The sequence below is a fragment of the Seriola aureovittata genome, chromosome 16, assembly GCF_021018895.1.
Source record: "Seriola aureovittata isolate HTS-2021-v1 ecotype China chromosome 16, ASM2101889v1, whole genome shotgun sequence".
Taxonomy (NCBI): domain Eukaryota; kingdom Metazoa; phylum Chordata; class Actinopteri; order Carangiformes; family Carangidae; genus Seriola; species Seriola aureovittata.
The window spans coordinates 8,211,091-8,233,637 of NC_079379.1; the positions used below are offsets into that span (position 1 = coordinate 8,211,091).

The 22,547-nt window shown below is 39.4% G+C and overlaps 2 protein-coding genes across 2 annotated transcripts; one reads left to right on the plus strand and one right to left on the minus strand.

The window, feature by feature from the left end:
• The first annotated feature begins 261 nt into the window (after positions 1–261).
• Positions 262–8,285, plus strand: ppt1 (palmitoyl-protein thioesterase 1 (ceroid-lipofuscinosis, neuronal 1, infantile)). The gene is made up of 10 exons (XM_056399050.1): positions 262–387; positions 1,181–1,303; positions 2,402–2,511; positions 3,223–3,350; positions 3,636–3,706; positions 4,811–4,913; positions 5,029–5,119; positions 6,406–6,504; positions 6,669–6,740; positions 7,731–8,285. The coding sequence occupies exons 1-10, from the start codon at positions 342–344 to the stop codon at positions 7,851–7,853; spliced, it is 966 nt and encodes a 321-aa protein (XP_056255025.1). The 5' UTR covers positions 262–341; the 3' UTR covers positions 7,854–8,285.
• cap1 (CAP, adenylate cyclase-associated protein 1 (yeast)) lies at positions 8,277–22,032 on the minus strand. Its single transcript, XM_056399049.1, has 13 exons — positions 21,880–22,032; positions 16,203–16,295; positions 15,862–15,962; positions 15,599–15,676; positions 14,868–15,011; positions 14,007–14,092; positions 13,215–13,320; positions 12,343–12,529; positions 11,527–11,708; positions 11,002–11,125; positions 10,557–10,639; positions 10,086–10,226; positions 8,277–9,564 (listed from the first exon to the last, which is right to left on the minus strand). Exons 2-13 carry the CDS (start codon positions 16,291–16,293, stop codon positions 9,481–9,483), a joined length of 1,407 nt encoding a protein of 468 aa, XP_056255024.1. The 5' UTR covers positions 16,294–16,295; positions 21,880–22,032; the 3' UTR covers positions 8,277–9,480.
• Positions 22,033–22,547: the final 515 nt, after the last annotated feature.

Below are 22,547 nucleotides of genomic sequence, written 5' to 3' on the forward strand. Positions count from 1 at the left end.
TGAGGAAAAACCTGATTACTCTCAGCAAAGTTCTGAAGCGTCTTTTTTTAATGTACTTCCCCCGAAAGTGTAAACCACACTAAATCTGAAAGTGTGTAGGCTGTGTGTTGGTTCAGATACTGCTGCAATCAGATACTATGGGATTTGTGGGCCTGACTACAAAACCCCCGATTGTTTTTAGAACAACTACACTGCACCCTCCAGGTATCCCTTACAGTTACCAGCCCAGATCAATTCTTAGCTCAAATAAGAGGAAAACTGTTCAATCTGGCAACAGAGGCCCGTGTTTGCGTGTAGCCCCGCCTCCTTAATCTGATTGGCTGTTCAGTCTAAACATCATCATGCAACAACAAGTAGCCCAACAGAAACAGGAAGGATTCACGAGCGGTGAGTAATGTGTTCGTAGATTCATAATGTTTTAACTTTAATGTGGCTTGTTATAAGGAAGGTGTGCTGTATTTGAATGTTGGCTTGATTTTAACCGCTGTCAAAGCTTAAATCTGGTACTGCATGTTCCAAAAACGTATTTGATGTAAAAACCTGAGCTCTTAGCTTGTTCGAGCTAATTTATGAGTGATTCTCTGACCCATTTTAAAATATGTTGTATAAGTATACAGTATAATTTCTGGGCACATTCACGACTTTAACGCTTTTTAGGTATATCTGAGACAGTGTAGATGCAGTGATAAAGAATTGAAAGCACTGTCGCTAACAGGAAATGAATACACCTTAGTTTCAGTTCTGCACAATGACTGACCGATGTGTTTGACCATTGTAACACAAACATATACACTTTCTGACCCCCTAACAAAACAGACCAGTGTTACAATTGAAGCAGATACTTTAATGTCCAATTGTGCCCAAATTGTTGAACCCAGTGTAAAAATATTTGAAATACTTTTGATCCCAAGCTAAAGTTTGAGCTCCACGTGAAATCACTGATCCAGTCCTCACTTTTCCAGCTAAGATTGTAAAAATCAGATCAGAGAAGCCAAATCAGTGTGTTCACATCTTTAAAAAGCATCTTTTGGCTTTTTTTCTGATTGTCCAACTTTTATCTTGTGTGTTATATTGTGTGCCTTGTCTCGTCTATCTTGTCTTATTTCTGTGAAACACTTTGTAACTTCAGTTTTGAAAAGTGCTATAGAAATAATTGCATGCTTGCTCTTTGTTTCTTCAGGATCCAGAATGACAGCAGCCATCCTGTGTTTCCTCCTGGCCGGTGCAGTGCTGGTGGCTGCTGGCAGCCAAATTCACGACTCCAACAATGGGACCATACCAGTGGTGCTGTGGCATGGAATGGGTGAGTGACTGCACTGCCCATTATTATACTGAAAGGATGAAAACATTATATTCACCTGTTGTACGTTTTGTAGTTGAAATTATGAACAAAACTGTTTTTTTTTTTAAGACAATTTGAACCTAGTTCTAATAAAACTATTATCTTTGATAGTGTCTCCTTTGTGTTATAACCTTAAGGTTATAAGGAGACAGGAAAATAAAAGAAAACTGATGATCTCAAGATTTATAATGTGACATAATGCTAACAGTGTCATATCAGATCAGAAAGGGAAAGTTAATCCTGCAGGACAGCTACTCCCATGATGAACACATTATGCATCCACACATATTTTGACCCTCTTTTCAAGAGAAAAGGTGAACCTACTCCCTAGCCACTGCCAAAGCTCTTATGAAGAAAATTTGTCTGTAGGCAAGCATCTTGATTTCAAAGTGTTTGAGATGCTGGAGAAAACAGGTCTGCACTCACTTATTTTGGCTCTTTTTGTTATGTAAAATAGCAGAGACCTAAAATGAAAGTAAAAAACATCACTTCTTTACAATAAGAAAAGTACTGGGGAAATACAAACTTCACAAAGCCTTTAATGTGAGGTAGATGAAGTGTGCTATGTAGCCTTAGAGCTGGAGAACCATGCTTATATCTGAAAGGTTAATAAATGCATTTTCCCATGGCTAGAAAACCCCAGTTATGGGAAGTGAAAGAAACAAAATAAAAAAACCTCCTCGCTCGTCTTCCTTTTATAAGGTTAGATTGACGAAGGCTGGTGTTTCTCTATATTTTTCTTTCTGTCAATAAATCCTACAAAAAGGCAAAAGCCTGCAATGTTTTTCACTACTTTAAATGTTCCTACCCTGTCTATGACACACAAGACTGTTGGTTCCACTTTCATAGCAAACACGAGTCTAGTGAGTCTTTATGGCAGCAGGACAGTGTTTGTGGGACTCAAAATAAACTACAGTGTCTAGGATGAAGTAGGTAATACATGTCATGTTATTTTAAAACCAACATACACTACATCTGCTACATTTAGTGCTGTAAAGTGAGTCAGATTTAGCTAAACTCTTTAAATGATAATTAGGTAAATATGTATGTGTTCACCAGGTGACAGCTGTTGTAACCCTCTCAGCATGGGAGCGATGAAGAAGATGATCGAGGAGGAGATCTCTGGCGTTTACGTGCTCTCACTGATGATTGGGAAAAACGTCATACAGGTACTTTTACACTGTAAAGCACTTTTTTTTTTTAATGAACCTACTCCCTAGCCACTGCCAAAGCTCTTATGAAGAAAATTTGTCTGTAGGCAAGCATCTTAATTTCAAAATGATTAAGTTGCTGGAGAAAACAGGTCTGCACTCACTTATTTTGGCTCTTTTATCATGTGAAAATAGGAGAGACCTGTTTTTAAAGTTATGTTTTATCCATATTATGTTATTTTATAGTTTTTCTCTAGTTAAAAACTAGATACTTTAACCTAAGAAATCTGTGTGATATTTGTCTGTGTGAACTTTATTTACTTTCTGGAAAAGAACATAAATTAATTCAGTGCACTGAATAGAGAAATCAAGTCCCCTTTTTCCTCTTGAACAAACTCACAATTCATGTAAAAATATGACACGTTTAGCCAAGAATGTTGCATGTGAACCGAACGTCTTTGATTGATTCATCCATATGACATGTAAGGATTCCTATTCTGTGATATTTGCAGTGCTAGTGGCGAAAGTTACATCAGAAAAATAGCTCCTTTACAACTTGACTGTGTAATTTTTCTGTGTTAATATTCATAGCAGACCAGTACGACTCTGTTGCTTTTCCCTTTGATCCGTCGCAACACCGTGACTTTATCTCTCCTCGTGGATGGAGCTCGTCTTCTTCTTTTAATCTCTCTGTCATGCTTTGAACTTTTCATGTTTCTCCTCCTGCAGGACACAGAAAATGGGTTTTTCATGGATGTGAATGAGCAGGTGTCTGAGGTGTGCAGTCAGCTGGCTCAGGACCCCAAGTTGAAGGGAGGATACAATGCCATGGGCTTCTCCCAGGGGGCGCAATTTCTGTATGTAACTCCTGTTCTGGACGCTGAATGGTTTTGTTATGTGAATGTGAGAGCAATTGAACAGTTCCTGTGTTGGGGTAGATTCCCTTCTTGCCTTATTCTTTCTCACAGGGAAGGAAATACAGGATCTTAAAGATGCTTTCAGCTTTGTTTGAGAAGGTCAAGATGGTAAAGTTCTCAACCTGAGCTTTGTTCTCAGGCTGCATCCTCTGTTTGAGCATGTTCTCTGTTCCTGACAAGAAGGAGGAAGCTCACTCTCACTCCTCCTGGTTCCTCTCCTCACAGGAGGGCCGTGGCTCAGCGCTGTCCCTCTCCTCCAATGAAAACCCTGCTCTCCATCGGCGGTCAGCACCAAGGTAACGTTATTATGAGAAACTACAACACCAGATCGGCTCACTTCCCTGAGCAAAGCTAGCAGTACTCTCAGTCTAATTGCACCAAGTCACTGTATAATATTACATTACGTTTTGGTGTCACGTGTCATACAAAACAAAACCAACAATAAATCGTGTTTATCCAAAGCCTGATATCAAAATGTCTGTTTCAGAGCTTCACTGTCGTCCACGAACTGCCCGCCTTCATTACCATGAATGTGGGCCCTCACAGTTGCATGCTGGTCCTGTATCTGCCTACCTGTATTAAACCTTAGGTGTCTATAGTGCTGCCCAGTTCTTACAAAAAAAATACAACTGGCAAAATTAAGCAAACGAAACAAATTATTAGCAAAACAAAGTGCCTAATAAATCTAATCTACATGAAGCAAATATCTAGAATATTTACTTGTTGAAAAACAAATAACAAACGAAACAACAAACAGGAATAATAAATGGCTCCTACAGTTGACAACAATAAAATATAGCATTACTTAACATATCAACATAATGCAACGTCCAGCTGTGAATTATCTCTATGCAGTTTTTCAGGGATATTATATGGTTAAACAAGTAAAACGTTTCTAGGAATAATGAAGGTCTCCATTAACAGCAGACAGCAACAGATCATTGTTTTCAAATGTGAAATTTGTGTCTTCAATAAAACTTGAGTTTCAAAATTCACTCTTGACCTTGACAAAAAACGTTCCATTTAATAGCTTTCTGGAGCTTCTGACTGTAATACATTATCTTATTTTACTTGTATTGCTTCTGTGTTTGCACCTCTGATGAATTTTCTCTTCTTGATAATAAAGTTAAATTAGATTTTTATCACCTTCCTCAGTAGACAGAATTTGTTCAGTGTCACTGAACTGCAGATGTTTAAACGTCAATTTTTTCCCAGTATTTTAAGGACTTCTCCTCCGTGTTGACACTGTGACCATGTATCTCCAGACAAGGCCTTTATTTATAGCTCCTCTGTCATTTTTTTTTTTTTTAAAACTCCACAAGACAGTGTGAATATGAGTCATCATCATCATGAACTCTGTCTCGGCGAGATAACCTCTGCACGTCTTTGTCGTTCCTCAGGAGTGTACGGGCTGCCCAGGTGTCCCGGAGAGAGCTCTCATATCTGTGACATGATTCGCAAAGCTCTGAACAGTGGAGCTTACTCTGATCTGGTTCAAAAACAGTAAGTCTCTCTGAATGACTGCGTGTGGCTGGTGTGTGTAGCAGCCACCACTGGTCCTGGACTATTGTTAAACTGATGTGCAGCACTGACTGGATGTTGTGTCTGTGGTTATCAGCCTGGTGCAGGCGCAGTACTGGCACGATCCGTTAAATGACGACCTGTACAAGAAGCACAGCCTGTTCTTGGCCGACATCAATCAGGAAAGGGTCAGTATGTGGATACGGGACTTTGCAAAACCAGATCGCACCTGGAGTCTGCGAGCAGAATAATTAGACCAAACACAGAGAGATCAGTCATGCTCGTGTGCAAGCTCTTGCTATTTCGGTAAAACAAAAAGGGCATTAAGGGTCAAAGTTCATTCATATTGAAATTGTAGTTTGACAAGTAAACTTAAGGGAAAATATGGTTACGTATGAAACATCTTCAGGTTCAGTTAACTGGATATTTCCAGGGCTTTAAACTGCATCTCACAGTCTTCTTGGAGTAATAAATGGAGTTTGATTGTCCATGACATCTGCTGCTGAAGACTGAGATGCCATTAAAAGATCTAAATTAAGTGAATCAAGATTATTTGCTGCAACTTTAAAAGTGACTATTTTAAAAAAAGGAATTTAGAGATATACAACTTGATGAATCCCTAGTTAGTTTTTTATTATTAATTCCTTTTTGTATCTGTGGAAATTTACAGACGAGCACATTAACAACAAAAGAGGCGAAACTATTTTCGTCACCCATGAAGAATAACAGATCTGAGTCTGACAAGGCTCGCAGCAGACAACATATAAAAGACACAAACAGTCAAATACAAAGGTTATTTTACAAGCAAAAAGTCAGAATGAGTAGAAGAGATACTGAGCCAAAGTTACAGAGGCACAAACATGGTAGAAGTGGCAGTTTTTCTGTCTCGACTATTTTCTTTTGGCATAAAAAAGGGACTATATGGTCTGTAGTAGGAGAGTTTGTGTGGAAAACACTTTGGAGCCATAATCTCAACCCACAATGTGTCAGTTCTGTGATATGTGATAAACTTAAATGCATTTCACAGATAGAATCAGGAGAATAAGAGCTTTCAGGCATGTATAAAACAAGCTCTATGTATAATTTGTGAAGGTTGTGTGAACACTGAGTCCAGTACAGACCAAAACGCCTAAAGTAGCACCAACAAGGCCAAAGTGTCCCACAGGCAAAGTTAATACAGTCGGTCAGTTTATAATTCAAGTAAATAAAAAGCCGACCAGAAACAGGATAAGAAGTACAGACCTTTAAAATGAAGAAAGTAAAGAAAGTGGAATACGGGCACTGATTTGTAAAGAAGACATAAATGTTTTTATGAATATGGCTACATAAGGAATAAGAAGAGTAAATACTGCTCCGAGACTAAATTACATTTTTTTTGCACACTGTTTGTGTGATTTTACATATTTACTTTTCTGTTATCTGATTCCAGTTCATTATAATCAGCTTGTATCTCTGTTTCTTTCTGATTTTAAAGGGAGTAAATGAGACGTATAAGAAGAATCTTCAGCTGCTGGAGAAGTTCGTCATGGTCAAGTTCCTGCAGGACACTGTAGTGGATCCTGTTGATTCTGAGGTAACACACAAAACACCTCTTTATTAAAGCATCATCACTTGCAGCTCCCTCAGTTTACCAGGAGGAGTATCAGTACCATAATGAGTATATATACTGTGTCTGTGTTTAACACTGGATGCAATGACTCAGCATCACAAACAGACTTTTCCTGATTGTTCTCATAGTGGTTCGGCTTCCTGAAAACCGGCCAGGCCAAAGAGACAGAGACTCTGCAGGAGAGCGTTCTCTACAAAGAGGTAACGGTCTTTGTCGTCTTTGCAGTGAGGATTGTTAACCCTTTGCACTTACTGAACATTTATTTATAAAAGTTTAATGTGCATTTCTTTTGTACAAACCATGGCTTCAGCCGCCTGCTCCCCCTCAACCCAGTACACTGCCTTCTTCTTATTTACTTTATTCTTTGTTCTTATTTCTTCTTGAGGGCCCCCACAAAGGTATTCCTCATTTAATTTTAATTGTACTGCTCTTCTTGTTCTATACTGATATTATTTTTATATACTAATTTAAATTTAAAATTTGTGAATTTTTTAACTCTTACATTTAAAATTATACTTTTCTCACCAAAGGCAGTTTCATATTATTATTATATGTAGCATTGTACGGTAAGTATATAATTGTGGGGAGATGAGAATAAAAGTCCTTATATTAAAATGTTATAAACCATTAATTAAAATTTGATATGCTTATAAATGCTAAATATGGGGATTTAAAGCAACAGCATTACTTTATAGCTGTAATGAGGTGGACTTATACCCTGATGTGTCCAACTCAGGAAGTCTCTTCAGTTAATTGTTTGTCACGTGTGATGGTTTAAACGCTTCTAAGCACAATGTAGTTTCTAAATGGTGTTTGATTTAGATAAACTATTATTAAAATTAAGGTTGAGATTTTTTTTTATTTTTTAAATTGGCTGGTTTTTCCTCTGCGCTCCCTCCATGTCAAATATTTCAAGGCAGAGTGCAGTTATTTTCAGTTTGTGTTGTACATTTCATTATAAATGTCTGAAAGGAATAGTCTGACAGTTTGAGATGTTATTTGTTTTGAATGAAAATGGTATCAATCTTTATTTAAAAAAAACAATTAACCTTTTTTTCAAGAATGTCAGACTGTTCCTCTTTTAGCTCTTTCATACTTTTACACATGGTTTAGTATCCTGCATCAAGTACTGCCTTTACATTTAGACAGTGAGGTCTCAGAGTGTGAGGTCTGTGTGTGTCTCTGTTCAGGATCGTTTGGGCCTGGCGGCGATGGACGAGGCCAAAAAGCTGGTTTTCTTGGCAACTGAGGGAGACCACCTCCAGTTCACCAGAGAGTGGTTCAATGCAAACCTGCTGCCTTATCTGCGCTAAAAACACTGCTGACACTGATGGAATCCAGGCAGTGAAATTGGGAGTAAAATGAAATATCAGCTTCAATAACCTGAAATTGAATCAATTGTTTGAAGAGCAATATAATGCAAGTTAAGAGTAAACTGGAGCTTAGTAACAAAAGCAGGGATGCAGAGAGCACGTACTTCATACATTCATTTTGCACTGATCACTTGTTGCATGTCAATGTTGTTTTTCTGATGCCATATTAATTTTAGCAGCTATATTCGTGTTAGTCCACTGCTGTACTACTAACACTAGACTCTAATGTTATGTTCAGTGTGAGCTCTCCTGATGAGGTCAATATTTTTTTTTTAATAGAAAAATCTTGTGTTAACAGCCTAATGTACATAATTTGCATCTGTACATTTTACATGTTGAATCCAATAAAGACACCAAAATGTGTTCATTTTATTGCAACACTTTTAATGATGTCTCCAGTACTAATGAGCAGACGTCTGATTTTGGACCCAAAAAGAAAGAGGTGAAAGAAAGAGACAATATAAAAAAATAAAAATCAGCAAAGAGCTTCACAGCTACAAGAGCTGAAGGTGACAGAAGAGTGCAGACATGGCTAGGAGCGAGTGGAGAGATGTTGAAGGTGAGGGCTAATATTTAAGACTATTTAATAATTGTTCATATTTCTACAGATGATTACAGCTGATATTTCCAATCTAGAGACTAAGGTGGAGGTGAAGCGTTCAACAACAATCAATGATTATGTCTTTCAGTCTCTTTGTGTCATTTTCTTTCTCCGCCACTTTGTATCAACATCTCTTTGCTCTTCACCGCAAACTTTTTCTTACATGCCTCCTTATATGGAATGTTTTTAATACTCAGGAATGTCCTATGGGTGGATTTAAGGGAAAGCACGTGGAGTTATATTTTTTCCTGCTATTTTATTTGCACCAATATCATCTAGATGAAGAGTTTCATGATGTGAAATAGACAGTGGTTTTGCACGCAACTTGTTTTTACTCCTACTTATGTGCTTTGAGAGTGCTGACATTTTTATATACGTCATTATCCACTATAAATGTTAATAACTTTACAGTCAGCATCAGTGGAGGTGATATGGATACCATTATCCACTGTAAAAAGGTCTTTGACAAGTGCTTCACCGGTGAATTGCATATAATGAAACAGAAACCTATCAAGCCACAACAGCAGGCCCTCCTGGCTGCAGTGCTGTTAGAGAGGAAGCATGTTGGCTATTCTTAATATCCAATTTAGCTTAGCATTATCCAGATAGATAAAAAATATCATACAGAGCATTGCAGCTATTGGCAAAACTTATGAACGGTTTTTGGAAAGTGCTCACTGGCTCACAGGGAAACCCAATTTGAATGACAAGCTGCTCCCTGCTGATTGGCTGGAGGATTTGCTCCAGGTAAAGCGAGCAGTCCTCTCATTGGCTTATTGAAGGGACAGCTTAAGCTGTGATTGGCTGATAAGGAAGAAGGGAGGGAGATATAACACATGAGGTCCGAATCTCAGTCTACAGTGTGAGAGTTAGCTGGTGGGGTGGTTGGTCAGTCAGGTAGGCGTTTGCAAAAAAGGGGTGGGGATGGTGTCGAAGAGGGGCGGCCATTTCACACGCTGCCCCAGTCTATCCGGCGATCTCTGTTGCTGTGGTAACAAGCTTCTGGCCGTCCCAGACGGTCTTGAACTGCTCGGGGACAGGAAGCTCCGTCTAAGCGAGGGAAAAAGAGAGAGAGGGACGGGTCATGTTCAACTTGAAATGAATATTTTATGTTGAACAGACATGTTAATACAAAATATTCCTGACTTCATTTAACTGTTAAAAATAGTTCTGACATCATGAACCCAAGCAACACGAGCCCATCTTCTCACTATTAATCCCCTAATAAATGACAGCATTCGAGTCAGACTTGTGCCATGTTAAAAGTGTTAGAGAGATGTCACAGGTTCGACCTGATAAGGTTGCCGTCATGACTTCCACATAAAAGTGACATTGAGCACTTACTTTGTAAATGTAAATGTGATGTCGGTTTTATGTCTGAATGACTTGCTTGTCTGAAACAGTCTTTTAGCAGAGCTTGTAAAACCATCTTATTCAATTAATTAAGTCTGGTTCTGCCACTTCATGTATTTTTACAACATAATTGTCAAAGTAGCTACAGAGGCCAATAACAAAGTATTAAGCATGATGTAAATCTTATGATCTCTTTTCCCTCCTGAGCGGATACTCACGAATTCTCCATCTTTGGGTACCAGGATGTTCATCTCTGAGCTCTTGGCACTGACGATCTCGCAGCTCAGGGAGCCTTCGCTCAGGTAAACATGGCAACCGTCCGTCTTGTTGATGGAGATGGTGGGGACCTTACCTATGACCTGGGTATATAAAAAGGGCAACACAATTTAGCTCCGTACAAACACAGCTGCTGATGCACAGCAAAAAGTTGGATGCATTTTGTTGTATCTCTGCACTGATTAACTGCTACCACCAAGATTTCCTTAAAAGGACGAGAGCTGCTCTGTGGCCAAAAACGGAGCAGCTTGCAGTTGTCATTGTGCAACTACATGAATATAAAGCAGGACGCTCGTGAAAAATGCATTAAAGTTCATTCATGCAGAAATCACTGGGTGATATCATGGAATGCAACAAAGCCAACACACGATCCTAATAATAACAGCAGTAATAACACTACATTTTATACACACCTGGACCTTGATGTCCTTGCAGTTGATGATCTCTACGATGCCCACGACATCATCAAACACCAGCCCCATTTTCTTACAGTTGTCTAAAGGAGAGAAACAAACATGTTTAGAGGACAGAAGCATGTACAGCATGTCATGCAACTGGCAAGAGTTGATCTTTGGAAAATAAAAACATTGTTCTACCCTCCAATCACACACTCTTTGACACTCAATCACCTTTTTTTTTGCAACTTCTGTAGTGGTATTTTATTTACTTTACAATCTGAATGATTGTGTTGACAAAGGCTACACAGCACTTGTGCAGGAGCAAGGCCATTCAAAGACATAACGGATTACAACTAACAGTGGGTCCAAATGTCTCAGCCCAGTGGTCTCAGACTTTTGGACCCTACTGTATATGCTCAAATATTTCCAGTGTCTTATTGGTATGTTGTTCATATCTTACCTACAGTGATGGAGTTGATTTTGCCCTTGACCTGCAGGGTGCTCTTGTTACACTTGTAAGCATAAACCACTTGCTTCAGCTCAGTGTCACTGATCACCAGGTTCTGTGCGCCCTCCTGGTTCTCCTACAGGGGGCAATAAAGAACAGAGAAAAAAACAGTGAACAAGAAATTAAAGAGTTCAACACCAAGAGCAAGAGCTGTTTAGACAGTAAGAGTTTAGATAAGGATTTAACACTGAAGCTATTTAAGAAAAGCTATTTTAAATGGCAACATTTTTTTTTTTTCCTGACTGAATGACTAATTTTGGCAGTCCTCTCGGCCCGTTGCATAAACAATCATTCCAGCTAAAAGCAACCAAAAACAACATGTCTACATGTTTTGATATGGCCCCGTCCTTTGCTCATTGTTTTTCCTTTTACAGGAATAACGTAACTACAACTCAGGATAAACGCAGCTCTAACCTATGGTTGGATTGACTGTGATTTCTCATGTAACTCTGTAGAGAGAGCAGTCCAACATCTTACCACTTTCCACTTCTTCCCATCCAGCTCCAACACAGGGGGCAGAGTGCGGGCCGGGGCGGGAGAGGCTGCAGGTCGGGGAGTGGGGGAACTGAAGGGTTTGGGTCCAGCACGAACTGGAGCACTCTGACCCCTCAGGGCAGGATTCTTGTGGGTCTTCTGGTCTTCACTCACATGCTTCAGGACTGGAGGGGTCAAGGAAAGAGGGAATGACATTGTAAGTCTACAGTTTAACATGTTTCAGGCTCAAAGACGAAAACATTCAATTTATAACTGATTTATGTGAATAAAAACTTCTAATATAAAAACGGGAAAAATTAACCATTTCACTTGCACATGCTCACCAAGACTAAACTGAACTGATGTGCAGATTTCAAAATATTCTAAATAAATAAGTAAAATAATCAGCTTTTGCCAATTGTTTGCCAAATGAGTATATGTAATGTAAAATATGAAAAATGCAGTCTAATGCAAATCTAAAACCACAGGTCAGAAACAGGGTTGGGACACTGCCATGAGCAACTGCAAACAGATTTTACGATGCACAGTGTTTTCCATCAAAAAGGCCATGTTAACCTATGTTTACTGCAGTAAAAGCCTGTCACCTTCAATTCATTTAACCAGCTGATTCATAAAGACGTAGCGAACAGGAGTCTGTACAACCTTCGATCATAATGGAATGCGTTTCCAGTAACTTTCACAATAAAAGCCTCCGTGTGGTTCAATTATTCAAAGCCTCAAGAGCAACAGGAAGTGGTCTTTTTGGATCAGCAGTTGTGTTAATACAGTAGATATAGTCCCCACATTTTAGCTACCCACCCTTGGTGATGTCGGATCCCTTGTTGATGGAGGCGAACAAAGCGTTACGCTCATCACCAGAATTGGCACCGCCACTAGAGGATGTGCTCAAGTCCATGGGGGGAGGAGGTGGTCCAGGGGGAGGTGGGGGAGGACATCCACCAGCAGGAGCACAGGGAGGTGCTGCAGTGGCTGAAGCTATGGGGCCCTATGGTGGACAGAAAATTAAAAATCAGAAACCATGTAATGTCAGAGCACATGATTCAAGAAACATTTGTAAACAATCGTGTTCAGGAAAAGCTACAATTAACAGACAGTTATATTATCAAAATAGTTGCCATAGTTATTTTTCTGTCGATAAACTTATCAGTTAATTGACTGATTGTTGCAGCTCTGATATTGTACTTCTATTTGCACTTGGTTTGAACATCTGAAAGGATGTTACAGCACCTTTCTTATTTGGATTTATCAGGGAATAAAAATGAAGCCGACTGATTTTGTTTGCAGTCACCTCCCATGTCTATTCATTGTCTGAACTTGTCAATGTGGAACTAATTTCCTGTTATAAGATCATTTCTTTGATGTGCCTTGTCTATCAGCAGAGGAATTTCAGGAATTCTTTCTTGCTTCAATTTCCTATTATTTTATCCCAATATGTAAACTTAGATATGTAGATGTGATGTAAATTAAACAATAAATGTTAAGCAATAAAGAATTGTAAACAATTCACTGAGTAAATCATGTGATCACTTTAGAGCTGCTCTTGAAGGCTATTCTTACTTCACTGTCACTAAGAGTCAGTTGCTTTATAAGTGTGTCTTATTCTTCACTTTCAGCAAAGAACTTTTACTCCTCAGTTTTCTCTTCAGAAGATTTCTAGTTGTAATTCTCACACTCTTGCTCCAGGTCAGTCCGGTGGTGTGGTGCTGTTTGATGTAGTTTTGCAGCTCAGTCCAGATGGAGACATAGGCCTTCACCCAGTCCACATGTGTCTTGTCCCTGTTGGAGAGGAAAGCAGGATCATCTGGTGATCATCTTTTTGCATTCAAATCTTTTTTTTTTTTTTTTTTTTTTTATATATATATATATATATATATATATATATATATAGATAGATATGTTTCTTTAGTTTCTTTTTCCCCCTTTTTAGTTTCCTTTTTAGTTTCTTTTTCCCCCTGTGCTTTTTCAATGGTCTGTCAGTCCCACAGGAAAACAGACAGGACTACTATTTTGCATTCAACCCTGCTGAAAGCTAACCGACAAATTTGAATACAAGTCGTGTTTTTGTGCAACTGTTCAGCATAAAGAAGCTGATTTTAGTCTGAGACTTCTACCTTCTAACTAGACTGTAACTCAGATCTGCTCAAAAACACTAAAGCTTGATTTCAGGTCTAAATAGGGGAAGTCTACCCCCAGTGCATCAGCGTGTTGTGTGGCCGCACTGACTCAGTAAAACTACTGGATACTTCAACTTAAAAAAGACCCTCAAGGAAGGAAAGGATGAAAGACAGATGTACCTGTATCTCAGATGTTACAACATTTCAAAAACAAAATGACGCAGCTTCTAAAAAAAATAAGAACAAATTGCAAAAGGAGTCCCTCTTGACTCTTACTGCGTTGTATCTAAAATTAGTGTGTGGACAGCTTTACTGCTGCAGACAATAGGAAACAGAAGTTTTACTCACTTCTCCTTGAATTCCTTGAGCACACGGTTAGTGTAGAACATGGCGGCATCCAGCATCTCTTTAACATAGGGGCATGGTTTAGGAGCCTGGGACAAAGAAATAAAAAAAAAAGATTTTAAACATTACTGCATTCGTGTCCTAACTGAGGTTAAAGATATAGTTACAACATTTTGGGAAATACACTTTTTTTCGCAATCCAACTCCCAGCAAGAAAACAAGCCTATTTCCATAAACTATTGGTTTAATTAGAGAGCTTTGGATGCGTCTGTAAGCATGCTTCCCTTTGTTTCCCGTCTTTATACTGAGCTACGCTTCTTGCCTCCTGACTGTAGCTTCATATTTAGCGTAGAAAGATGAGTGCTATCAATCTTGTCATCAAACTCCTGGCAGGAAAGCAAATTAAAAAATGTCAAACATCTCCTTTATTTTGTATACTACAGTAGCAAAAGAGTGGTATACGTAATAAATCCAGTTCAAGTTAATGATGAGATCTTTGAGATACATGAGTAGGCGTACAAAGAATGAATGTGTTATGTGAATTTGAAAAGCTGATGTATTATTCATAAGAGAAGGAACAACAACAACAAAGAGTTAATCATCTAAACAGTGCAGCTCTGTTGCTGGCGTCTGTGTGTCAGCCAAGAAACTGTCGCTCACCAGACAGCGATGACAGAATCAAAGAGAGGCTTGTTTCCTGCCATTATACACTCATTTATCCACCCACACACACACATACATACAAACATACAAACATTCATACATACAAAGCACAAACATAAAATCACTCACACATAACATACAAACTACATTGCTAAAAAGTTTATTTTCCTGCTGATTAAGCACTACCATCCCCAGTCTCACCATGGCGACCCATCCGAGGGCAGGCACGCTCTCGCTGACAGCAGAGAGATGGTTGAAGTGCGGCGAGGTGCGTTTCTGCTCGCGGAACGCCTGCACCTGCTGGATGGCTTTGGACACCGGCTGCAGGAGGGTCGTCAAAACTGCCTGAGCGGGAAAGAGAAGACACAAGTTTTCACATTTAAAGAATTCTTCCCTCATATAGTAGATTTTTAGCAAATTAAAGTTTTAGATTCAGAAACTTTTTCCAATCAGTCTGATGACTTTTTGTGTGCTGTGACAAAAAAACACAAAAACAAAACACTGATACAAATTAAAAGTTCCACAATAGAAATTTCAGCCATTGAACAGCAAGTCTCATGTCCAGTCACACGATAGTGTGGAATATGGAAGTAACACCAGTTATGCATGTGCAACCAATAATATATAATATCTATAATACCATTATTATTGTTATTATCATGGGAGTATGATTAGTTGGGGTGAGTGACTTAATAACCAACACCATCAATACCAAGTCTTGTTTTGTAAATGTGCATATGTAATGGGGCAGGAAATGAGGAGAAACAAGACTGACAGACACCCTGTACAGAAGAGTGAGGGGGCTGCAGGGATTCAGGACAGGAGGCAAACTTAATGAATTATGCAGATTGTTTCAACCTGATCGATCAATGTGCTGTCTATTTAGCTGAGACATTGACTGACTTAGCGAACGTCAAGTGTGTTTAACTCACATCAGAGGGCTTCTGGGAGGACGAGGCCGTCATGAGGAGTTGTCTCTGACTGGAGAATGCCTGCTTTATCATATCTGCCTGGTAGGACAAGAGAGGGAATTCAAAAAGTCTTAAAAAAAGGTGAAAAACAAAACATCATCTCAGTGTTTTTGGATGTTTTTACTATAAATTATTTTAATTAACTATTATCTGAATGCATTTTACTTAAACTTTACCTTTAATTAGCACATATTATACCATGTTGTATCTTAAAATTGACTTACGTGTTTCTGGACATCGCCTCCTATCTTCTGGCTGAGGGACACGTACTGGGCCACAGGACCGCTAACAATCCCGTCAAAAGCCTCGACGTACACCGATACAGCTGTAAAGATTTAAAAAAAAAAAAAAAAAATTTTTTTAAATAAATAAATAAAAATAAAACAGGGTTTTAAGCTTCCATTAACATGTTTATCTGATTTGCAAGAACAGCTTCCTTTAAACTCAACTTTGGTATCTGCACATAAACATACATGGATATTTCACTCAAAGAAACTATCACCAGACATCTTTTATTCATGTAACATAGAGTAATTGTTTCATAATAATGACATTTGATGATTACCTCCCCCAGCAGAATCTCCAGGGCCTGACATGGCCTCCAGACGACCCACCGCCACCTCCAGCCGCTGCACCAGACTCGCCAACTCAGCCATACCTGTAAAGTTGGAGAAGAGGATTGAGACAGCTGAAAAAAGGAAGAGCCGACACCAAGCATCCCCGTTCAAAATATACAACAGCTAGAGGCCATTTAAATCCTGTTTTTGCATCACTGTTATATCTGTAACTCATTAACCTGAGCCAAACACTCTTAAACTGATGCAACAGGCTACGAATAAAGATGCTTCAAAGATGTAATTGATGCCTGACCCATCTGTTTATTCTCAAACAATACTAGTCTACACAGCAGTAAGAATGGTTGGACAAGGACTTCTTTAAGCAGCAAATTTCATACAACATTTATTACATTTTTTGAAGCCCTAAATACAGACTTTAGTTATCTGACATTATAGCTCAGTTGCTGAACTGTCTCAACAAAATACAGATTTTGCAACTGCATCCACGGGCCAGTTTTAGACCAAACTAGACACTAAAAGCTTTCAATACTTGTACTGGTGTTTGTGTCCGTCTTGATCAACTGTTTACAATTATCAAGGCACAGTGGTACTTTCTGTTCAAGCCTTTTAATTGGGGGACTGAATTACCCCTGGGACACAAGATGAAGGCAATCACTGCAATTAAAATTTAGATACTAAGATAACAACAGCAGTGCTCTGAATCCTGGGCACATTTGCAGTTGGTTGATTTAGTCCTACAAGGCATGAAAGAAGCCCTGAAATAGCACTGAAATTCACTTGGAGTTCAAAACAGTCTGCAGTTATTTTGTGCACACAGTTTACACTGAATCCCAATGTCCAACATAGTCCACACAGACCAAATCCCCCAAAATTTTAAAAATGGAGCCAAAAACTGTAAATATGTACATGTGCAAATCTCAAGGCATCCTTTGCCAGCCCTGGAGGGAAAGTCACTGAATTCCAACTGATCAGTGATACTCAACTGTGGACGAGTAACGAAAAAGTAGGAATGGGATTGTTGGTAAAGCAGGTCAGGACTTGCTGAGTAAAGCTATGTAGATCATTACCAGTTACTGCTGACTCTGTGAGGAGTGCAGACCTGCCCTGTCATCCCAAGTATGTCCGCTCAACGTGCTTGTATATTTCACAACAAAACAATTTCATAATATAAGGGCAGGAGCAATAGAGCAAAGTAAGGAAGTGGTTAAACAACAACATTAAAGATGGGACTAAATCTGGTAACAGCAAAACAGTGAGAAATGTGTGCCAACATGCAAACTGATACTCCTAACACACCCATTCAAGTACCCGACTAACTAACTTCAATTCAAATATAGAATAATCTTACACCTTAAAGTACTCACAGACACGCCTAACGAAAAAGGCTAACATTACATAAGGCAGCCGTAACCCGACGCTGCCTTCATCTGTGTGGCTGAGAGTGTCTCCAGTCTCAGGTACTTACACCTGGCTGACGATGAATGGAGTCACACAGACCACTCTCACTAATGAGTCCAGGAGATAAACCAGCTGCCACCGTCTCACTTTCACTACAGAGGCACTGAACTACGTCTTTGGAGAACTAATGACTGAGAGTGCTTAACATTTTGGCTGTGATAGTTGAAGCTACAGGTTAAGACGTATGCGCTCTCCTGGGTATAAAAACAAGAGGGAAAAGAGTTTCAGTTGCATAAATGAGTTGCAAACTAATATGGATACTATTATGTAGAGCTGAGTATCAAACTTTTACATTCTCAAAACACGATTTGTCGAATGACTGATAACAAATTGGCAAATATTTTAACTGATTAATTGTTCATAATTTTTCAAGCAAAAACACCAAATATTTCCCAGTTCCAGCTTCTCAATTTTGAGGATTTGCTGTTTTCTCTGTTTTGCATCACTGTGAAACTGAATCTTTTATTCTGGACTATTGATCAGACAAATCAAGACATTTTGCCAGCTTTTGGTGCCTGACTGATAATATTGCTTGCTTATTGTTAGATCATTTAAATATGGATTTACAATACACATTTTGGTAATTTTAGACCTTTCTATCTTTCTTACAGCTAGTAATCAAAAAAAAAAAAAAATACTGTCATCAAATATCAGGTATCATATTGGCACTATTATCAAAGGATTTCAAACAATACAAGGCTGAGCTGGCAGGTGGCATCTTGTGCCTGTAATATATCTTTAAATTTGAATCTTATTCAGGTTAAAATCTTGAGGAAATGCAAAGTTTTTGCCAGATTTGTGTTTATGGCAGGTTGGAAAACTTAGCTAAAATTGCATTATGCTATCATATGACTCAGGCTCACCCTGAAGCCCATATTAATCATGTTATTGTAGGCAGTAATGGTGCCTTAAAGCAGGGTGGAGTAGCTTATACATTATGTCAGCCGTAAAGCTGTTAAATTACTTCATGTCAATAGGCCTGAATATCAGTAGCACTATATTACTAACAACCCTAAAATGTTTACTGAAACTACTCCAGGAGGGGTGATGGCTTTTCACCTTTGAAAACAAAAGGCAAAACATTCATTTACTCTGAAAGATGAAGTACTACTCTTATAGCAGCTCCATTTCAAAATGCCTAAACTTCCCTTTGCTCTGCCTCACTCATTCAGACAGGGTTGTAAATTCATTTCTCCACAAGGCTTAGAGATAAATTAGATCATAGCAGGACACACACCCTCGCTACCCTTGACCTACATGCCTTAATGTTCAGGGCCACAGCTACATTTACAGTACACCTGTGGATACCAGAGTTCAACTCTTACATTTCCTGGTCTCAGCTGAGAAATGACTCACCAGTGATACAGGAAGGGAGTGGCCCCTAAAGGTGTAAGTGGAGTACAGAAATATACACAAAAAACAACATTTAGATGTGACTGTTTTTAAAAAGGTACTGTTAATTGTTAAAGTGTATTGTTGGGGGCTCTGGATGCTGTTTCAGTGTGTTGCTGTATCAGTTTAAATGGTTGAGACCCTTTCCTCAAGTCCACTAAAGTAATGTGACCACAGATGTTCAAGCCAAGTGGTGACCGCCAACGAAACTCCACTGTCAAGGAAGAAGAAACAACTTTCCAGAGACATGAGGGCAGATATAGCCATGATGACTCAGGACAGGAAATGGTGCCTGCCATAACTTTTTCCTTAGAATTTACGCACTATAAAAAGGCAAGATGGGTAAAAAATTGGGCTTAACTACAACTTCAGAGGTGGAGGAATTCCACAGCTGCATTTTTAAGCTAGAATTTAGGAAAATAGATTACATGTGCAGAAGCTTGGACCCAAAGCTAACAATGAATTGATTTTACCAACAAGTATGTGTGTCCAAAGTTTCTTGTTCTCCAAAAACTAGTCAAAACGCATCAAGTCACTCTGCTGCACTGGATAACATATTCCTCAATTACGTTGAACATGAGAATTGTCATTTAAGTTGAGTCCCACATAAATACTGAAATTTCTTACTATGACTTCAGAGGACTTGATGTTATTCTTCACGTCCCCCTGGTGAGGACAAAGCTGAGATCACCTAAGCTCACCACAAGATCCAAGTCTAACCCTGAAAACAGGGCCTAATAAATGCACTATTTCATTCTGTCTGAGTAACATTTGCTAAAAGCTAGTGTTCAGCTGTTTCAGGAATTTTTTTTTACTTTTTGAAAGAGACAAGGTGACTAACTTATTGTTGTTATTGGTCTTTTCGTGAAATTTGTCGCCAGCCTTACGCTTTAAAGTAAATTTCAGGCTAAGAATATTAAACAATGACAGTACAATGTCTGCAAAGCACATAAATGCATGAATCATGTGCTGGGATGAAGGCAACAACATGAATATAATCTACAAAGGAATAAACTTTAACAAATGGCCCAAGGGAAATATCAATTAGATATAGCAGCTCTAACAAAGCAAATATACTTTCAGATGTCATAACACAAATACATAAGAGCCCCTGACATGGCCAGACTAACCTTCTAAATTTGTTGTTGGACCCCTATTGACCGCAGCTATACTTGGCAGTTTCATTATTCCCCCTGGCACCAAGAGACCACCAGGACATGTCTCCTATGGTGGAATGATACTACCTTGTCCAAGTTTTCTGTGTGTTAGACACAGAAAGAGCAAAATACAACTTTACAACTAATGAGCTCAATATAACTTAAACAATTATGGTCATAAAAATAGATTTTGACACTTCCAGACCAGGGCCACAAGATGGAGGATAGTCATAGTCGTTATTCTACTTCAGTGGTGTAAATTTCTAACAAATTTGACATTAATCAAATTACTGTAGATAGAAATGGAGGGAACCCTGGGGGTTTTGGGGCCTGTAGGGAGCTGCCCACTTTGCACAGTTCAGTAATCCAGCCATGGCCCCTAGTCTATGGAAAGATGTATTTTAAGTGGTTTACATTTTCTCACTCTACATTACAGCTCTTGCTCATCTTTCTCCAAGATGTAAAACACTGCTGACTGCATCCACAGACCTACTTTTGTGGACATATAGCAGAAATATTCTGCATAAAGCACCATCAGCATACAGGGGCAGTGAAGTAGGTTAGGCCTGTGTGAGGGTTTGTGCCTCTCTGCCTTCGGGGGCGAGGGTGCAGACGTTCAGACATAAAGGAGTCAGAGTCCAGCAGTGTATGTGTAGCCCTTTCTATGTATTTGCAATGATTAAAACAAAACACACATCGTTTTTCTTTGTCGCAGAGGCAGAAGTAGGCCAAAGCAATGGCCGTCAGCTCTAACCTTGCTCACAGTCCTACTTCGGTGGGCTCAAGCCTCCAAACAAATCAAGTTCAAGCCGCTGATGTTAATGCGATCACTGGGGTTTCAATCAGACGGCCGAGGACGAGAAACGGCGTGGCTAAAGCTAGCTAGCAGAGCCGTTGGTGGGTGTCGTGGGGAACTCTGTGTCCCCGGCTAATTTAGTCTACCCTGGCCCAGAAACCACTGTTTACCACTAGTCCAGCATCGGTGGGATATGAAAGATTAAATCCCTTTTAGAATTAAGTTTCTAAAAGGCAAAATGTGTTTTCCTACATGACGTTAACGTTTGCTGGAAAGCGGTTTCATCGATGAGGAGACAAATCTGCGGGCTATACAAAATGTGTCATAACACTATCGGCGACAAAGCGACAGATAGCAACACAACTCCCGACTAACTGTTTCTCCTTGTCAGAGCAGTAAAGACGTTAGACTAGAGTTGTATATATTGTTAGTCTAATTTGTGTCCGTCAACCCCCCCTCCCCGTTGTTGAGTGTCTGCTGTCTGTTTCGGCATTTCCTGATTTTTTTTTCCTCTCACACACCCCTCCCTCTGTTAGCTAATGTTGCACTAGTCTGCAGAAAAAAAGAAGTAGTCACATTTCAGCGAACCAGCGTCCCTCATCTGAGAAAGAAGAAGTAGGGAATTAAATGAACGTTTAAAACATTTTAAAAGGTCTGTGTCGGTCAGTGGTCAGGCTTAGATTTTGAAGGCTAACGGAGTCGGCTAACCGGGGTGTGTTAGCATCACACCGATTTCAATAAATGAATTCTGCTTAGAGGAAGCGGCGACGCATTTTTCCCTCTTTAGCTTATTTTTTCATCTCAAGCAAAACCGCTTAATGAGCTACAAACCGTACAGCGCAGCAACTGCATACTGCTTACCTGCTAAACTGGTCAAGCAGTGATTTGGTCCTTAATATCTCCGTGTATCTGCGGTGGGGAGGTGCAGGGAACAGGTTCGCAGAGCAGACTGAGCTTCGTCTTTTTCTTCCTGTATGTCAGTTTACCCAGCCGTCACCGCGCTGTGTTTCCGCCCTTGTTCGCGCAACTAATTCCTTTCCCATATAAGGAGTGTGAGAGGCAGAGGGCAGCAAAAAAAACTAAGCAAGAAAAAGATGAAACAACTGCTTTCCTTCCTCTCATGACATATCTGAAGGCGATGCAGCAGAGATGTGTCCCCATGGCAATTATTTCCCCTGCACTGAGCTCCATGCCACAAAAGAAAGATGCAACAATGCATTTATCTACAGACATGTCCAGTTTGCATAAATACATAGGGTCTTAGTGATGCATGTTTCATGTTTGAACTTGTTTGCTGATCTGTCCTGGCCCGGCCCCTGAGGTGAGGGTGCATGTACTCACATGTAGTCTTTTACATATTTGTAATGTACAAAAGCAGTTGTACATGCAGTAAATATGCACATTATACTCAATGAGGTTTTTTGGGACCCCAGTAGTTTGATTACAGAGGCAAATATACCAGGGAATTTGCCCCAATAAAGTGAGGGTTGTACTGCTATTTGTTTTAGTACTAGAGTGCACCTGTGATG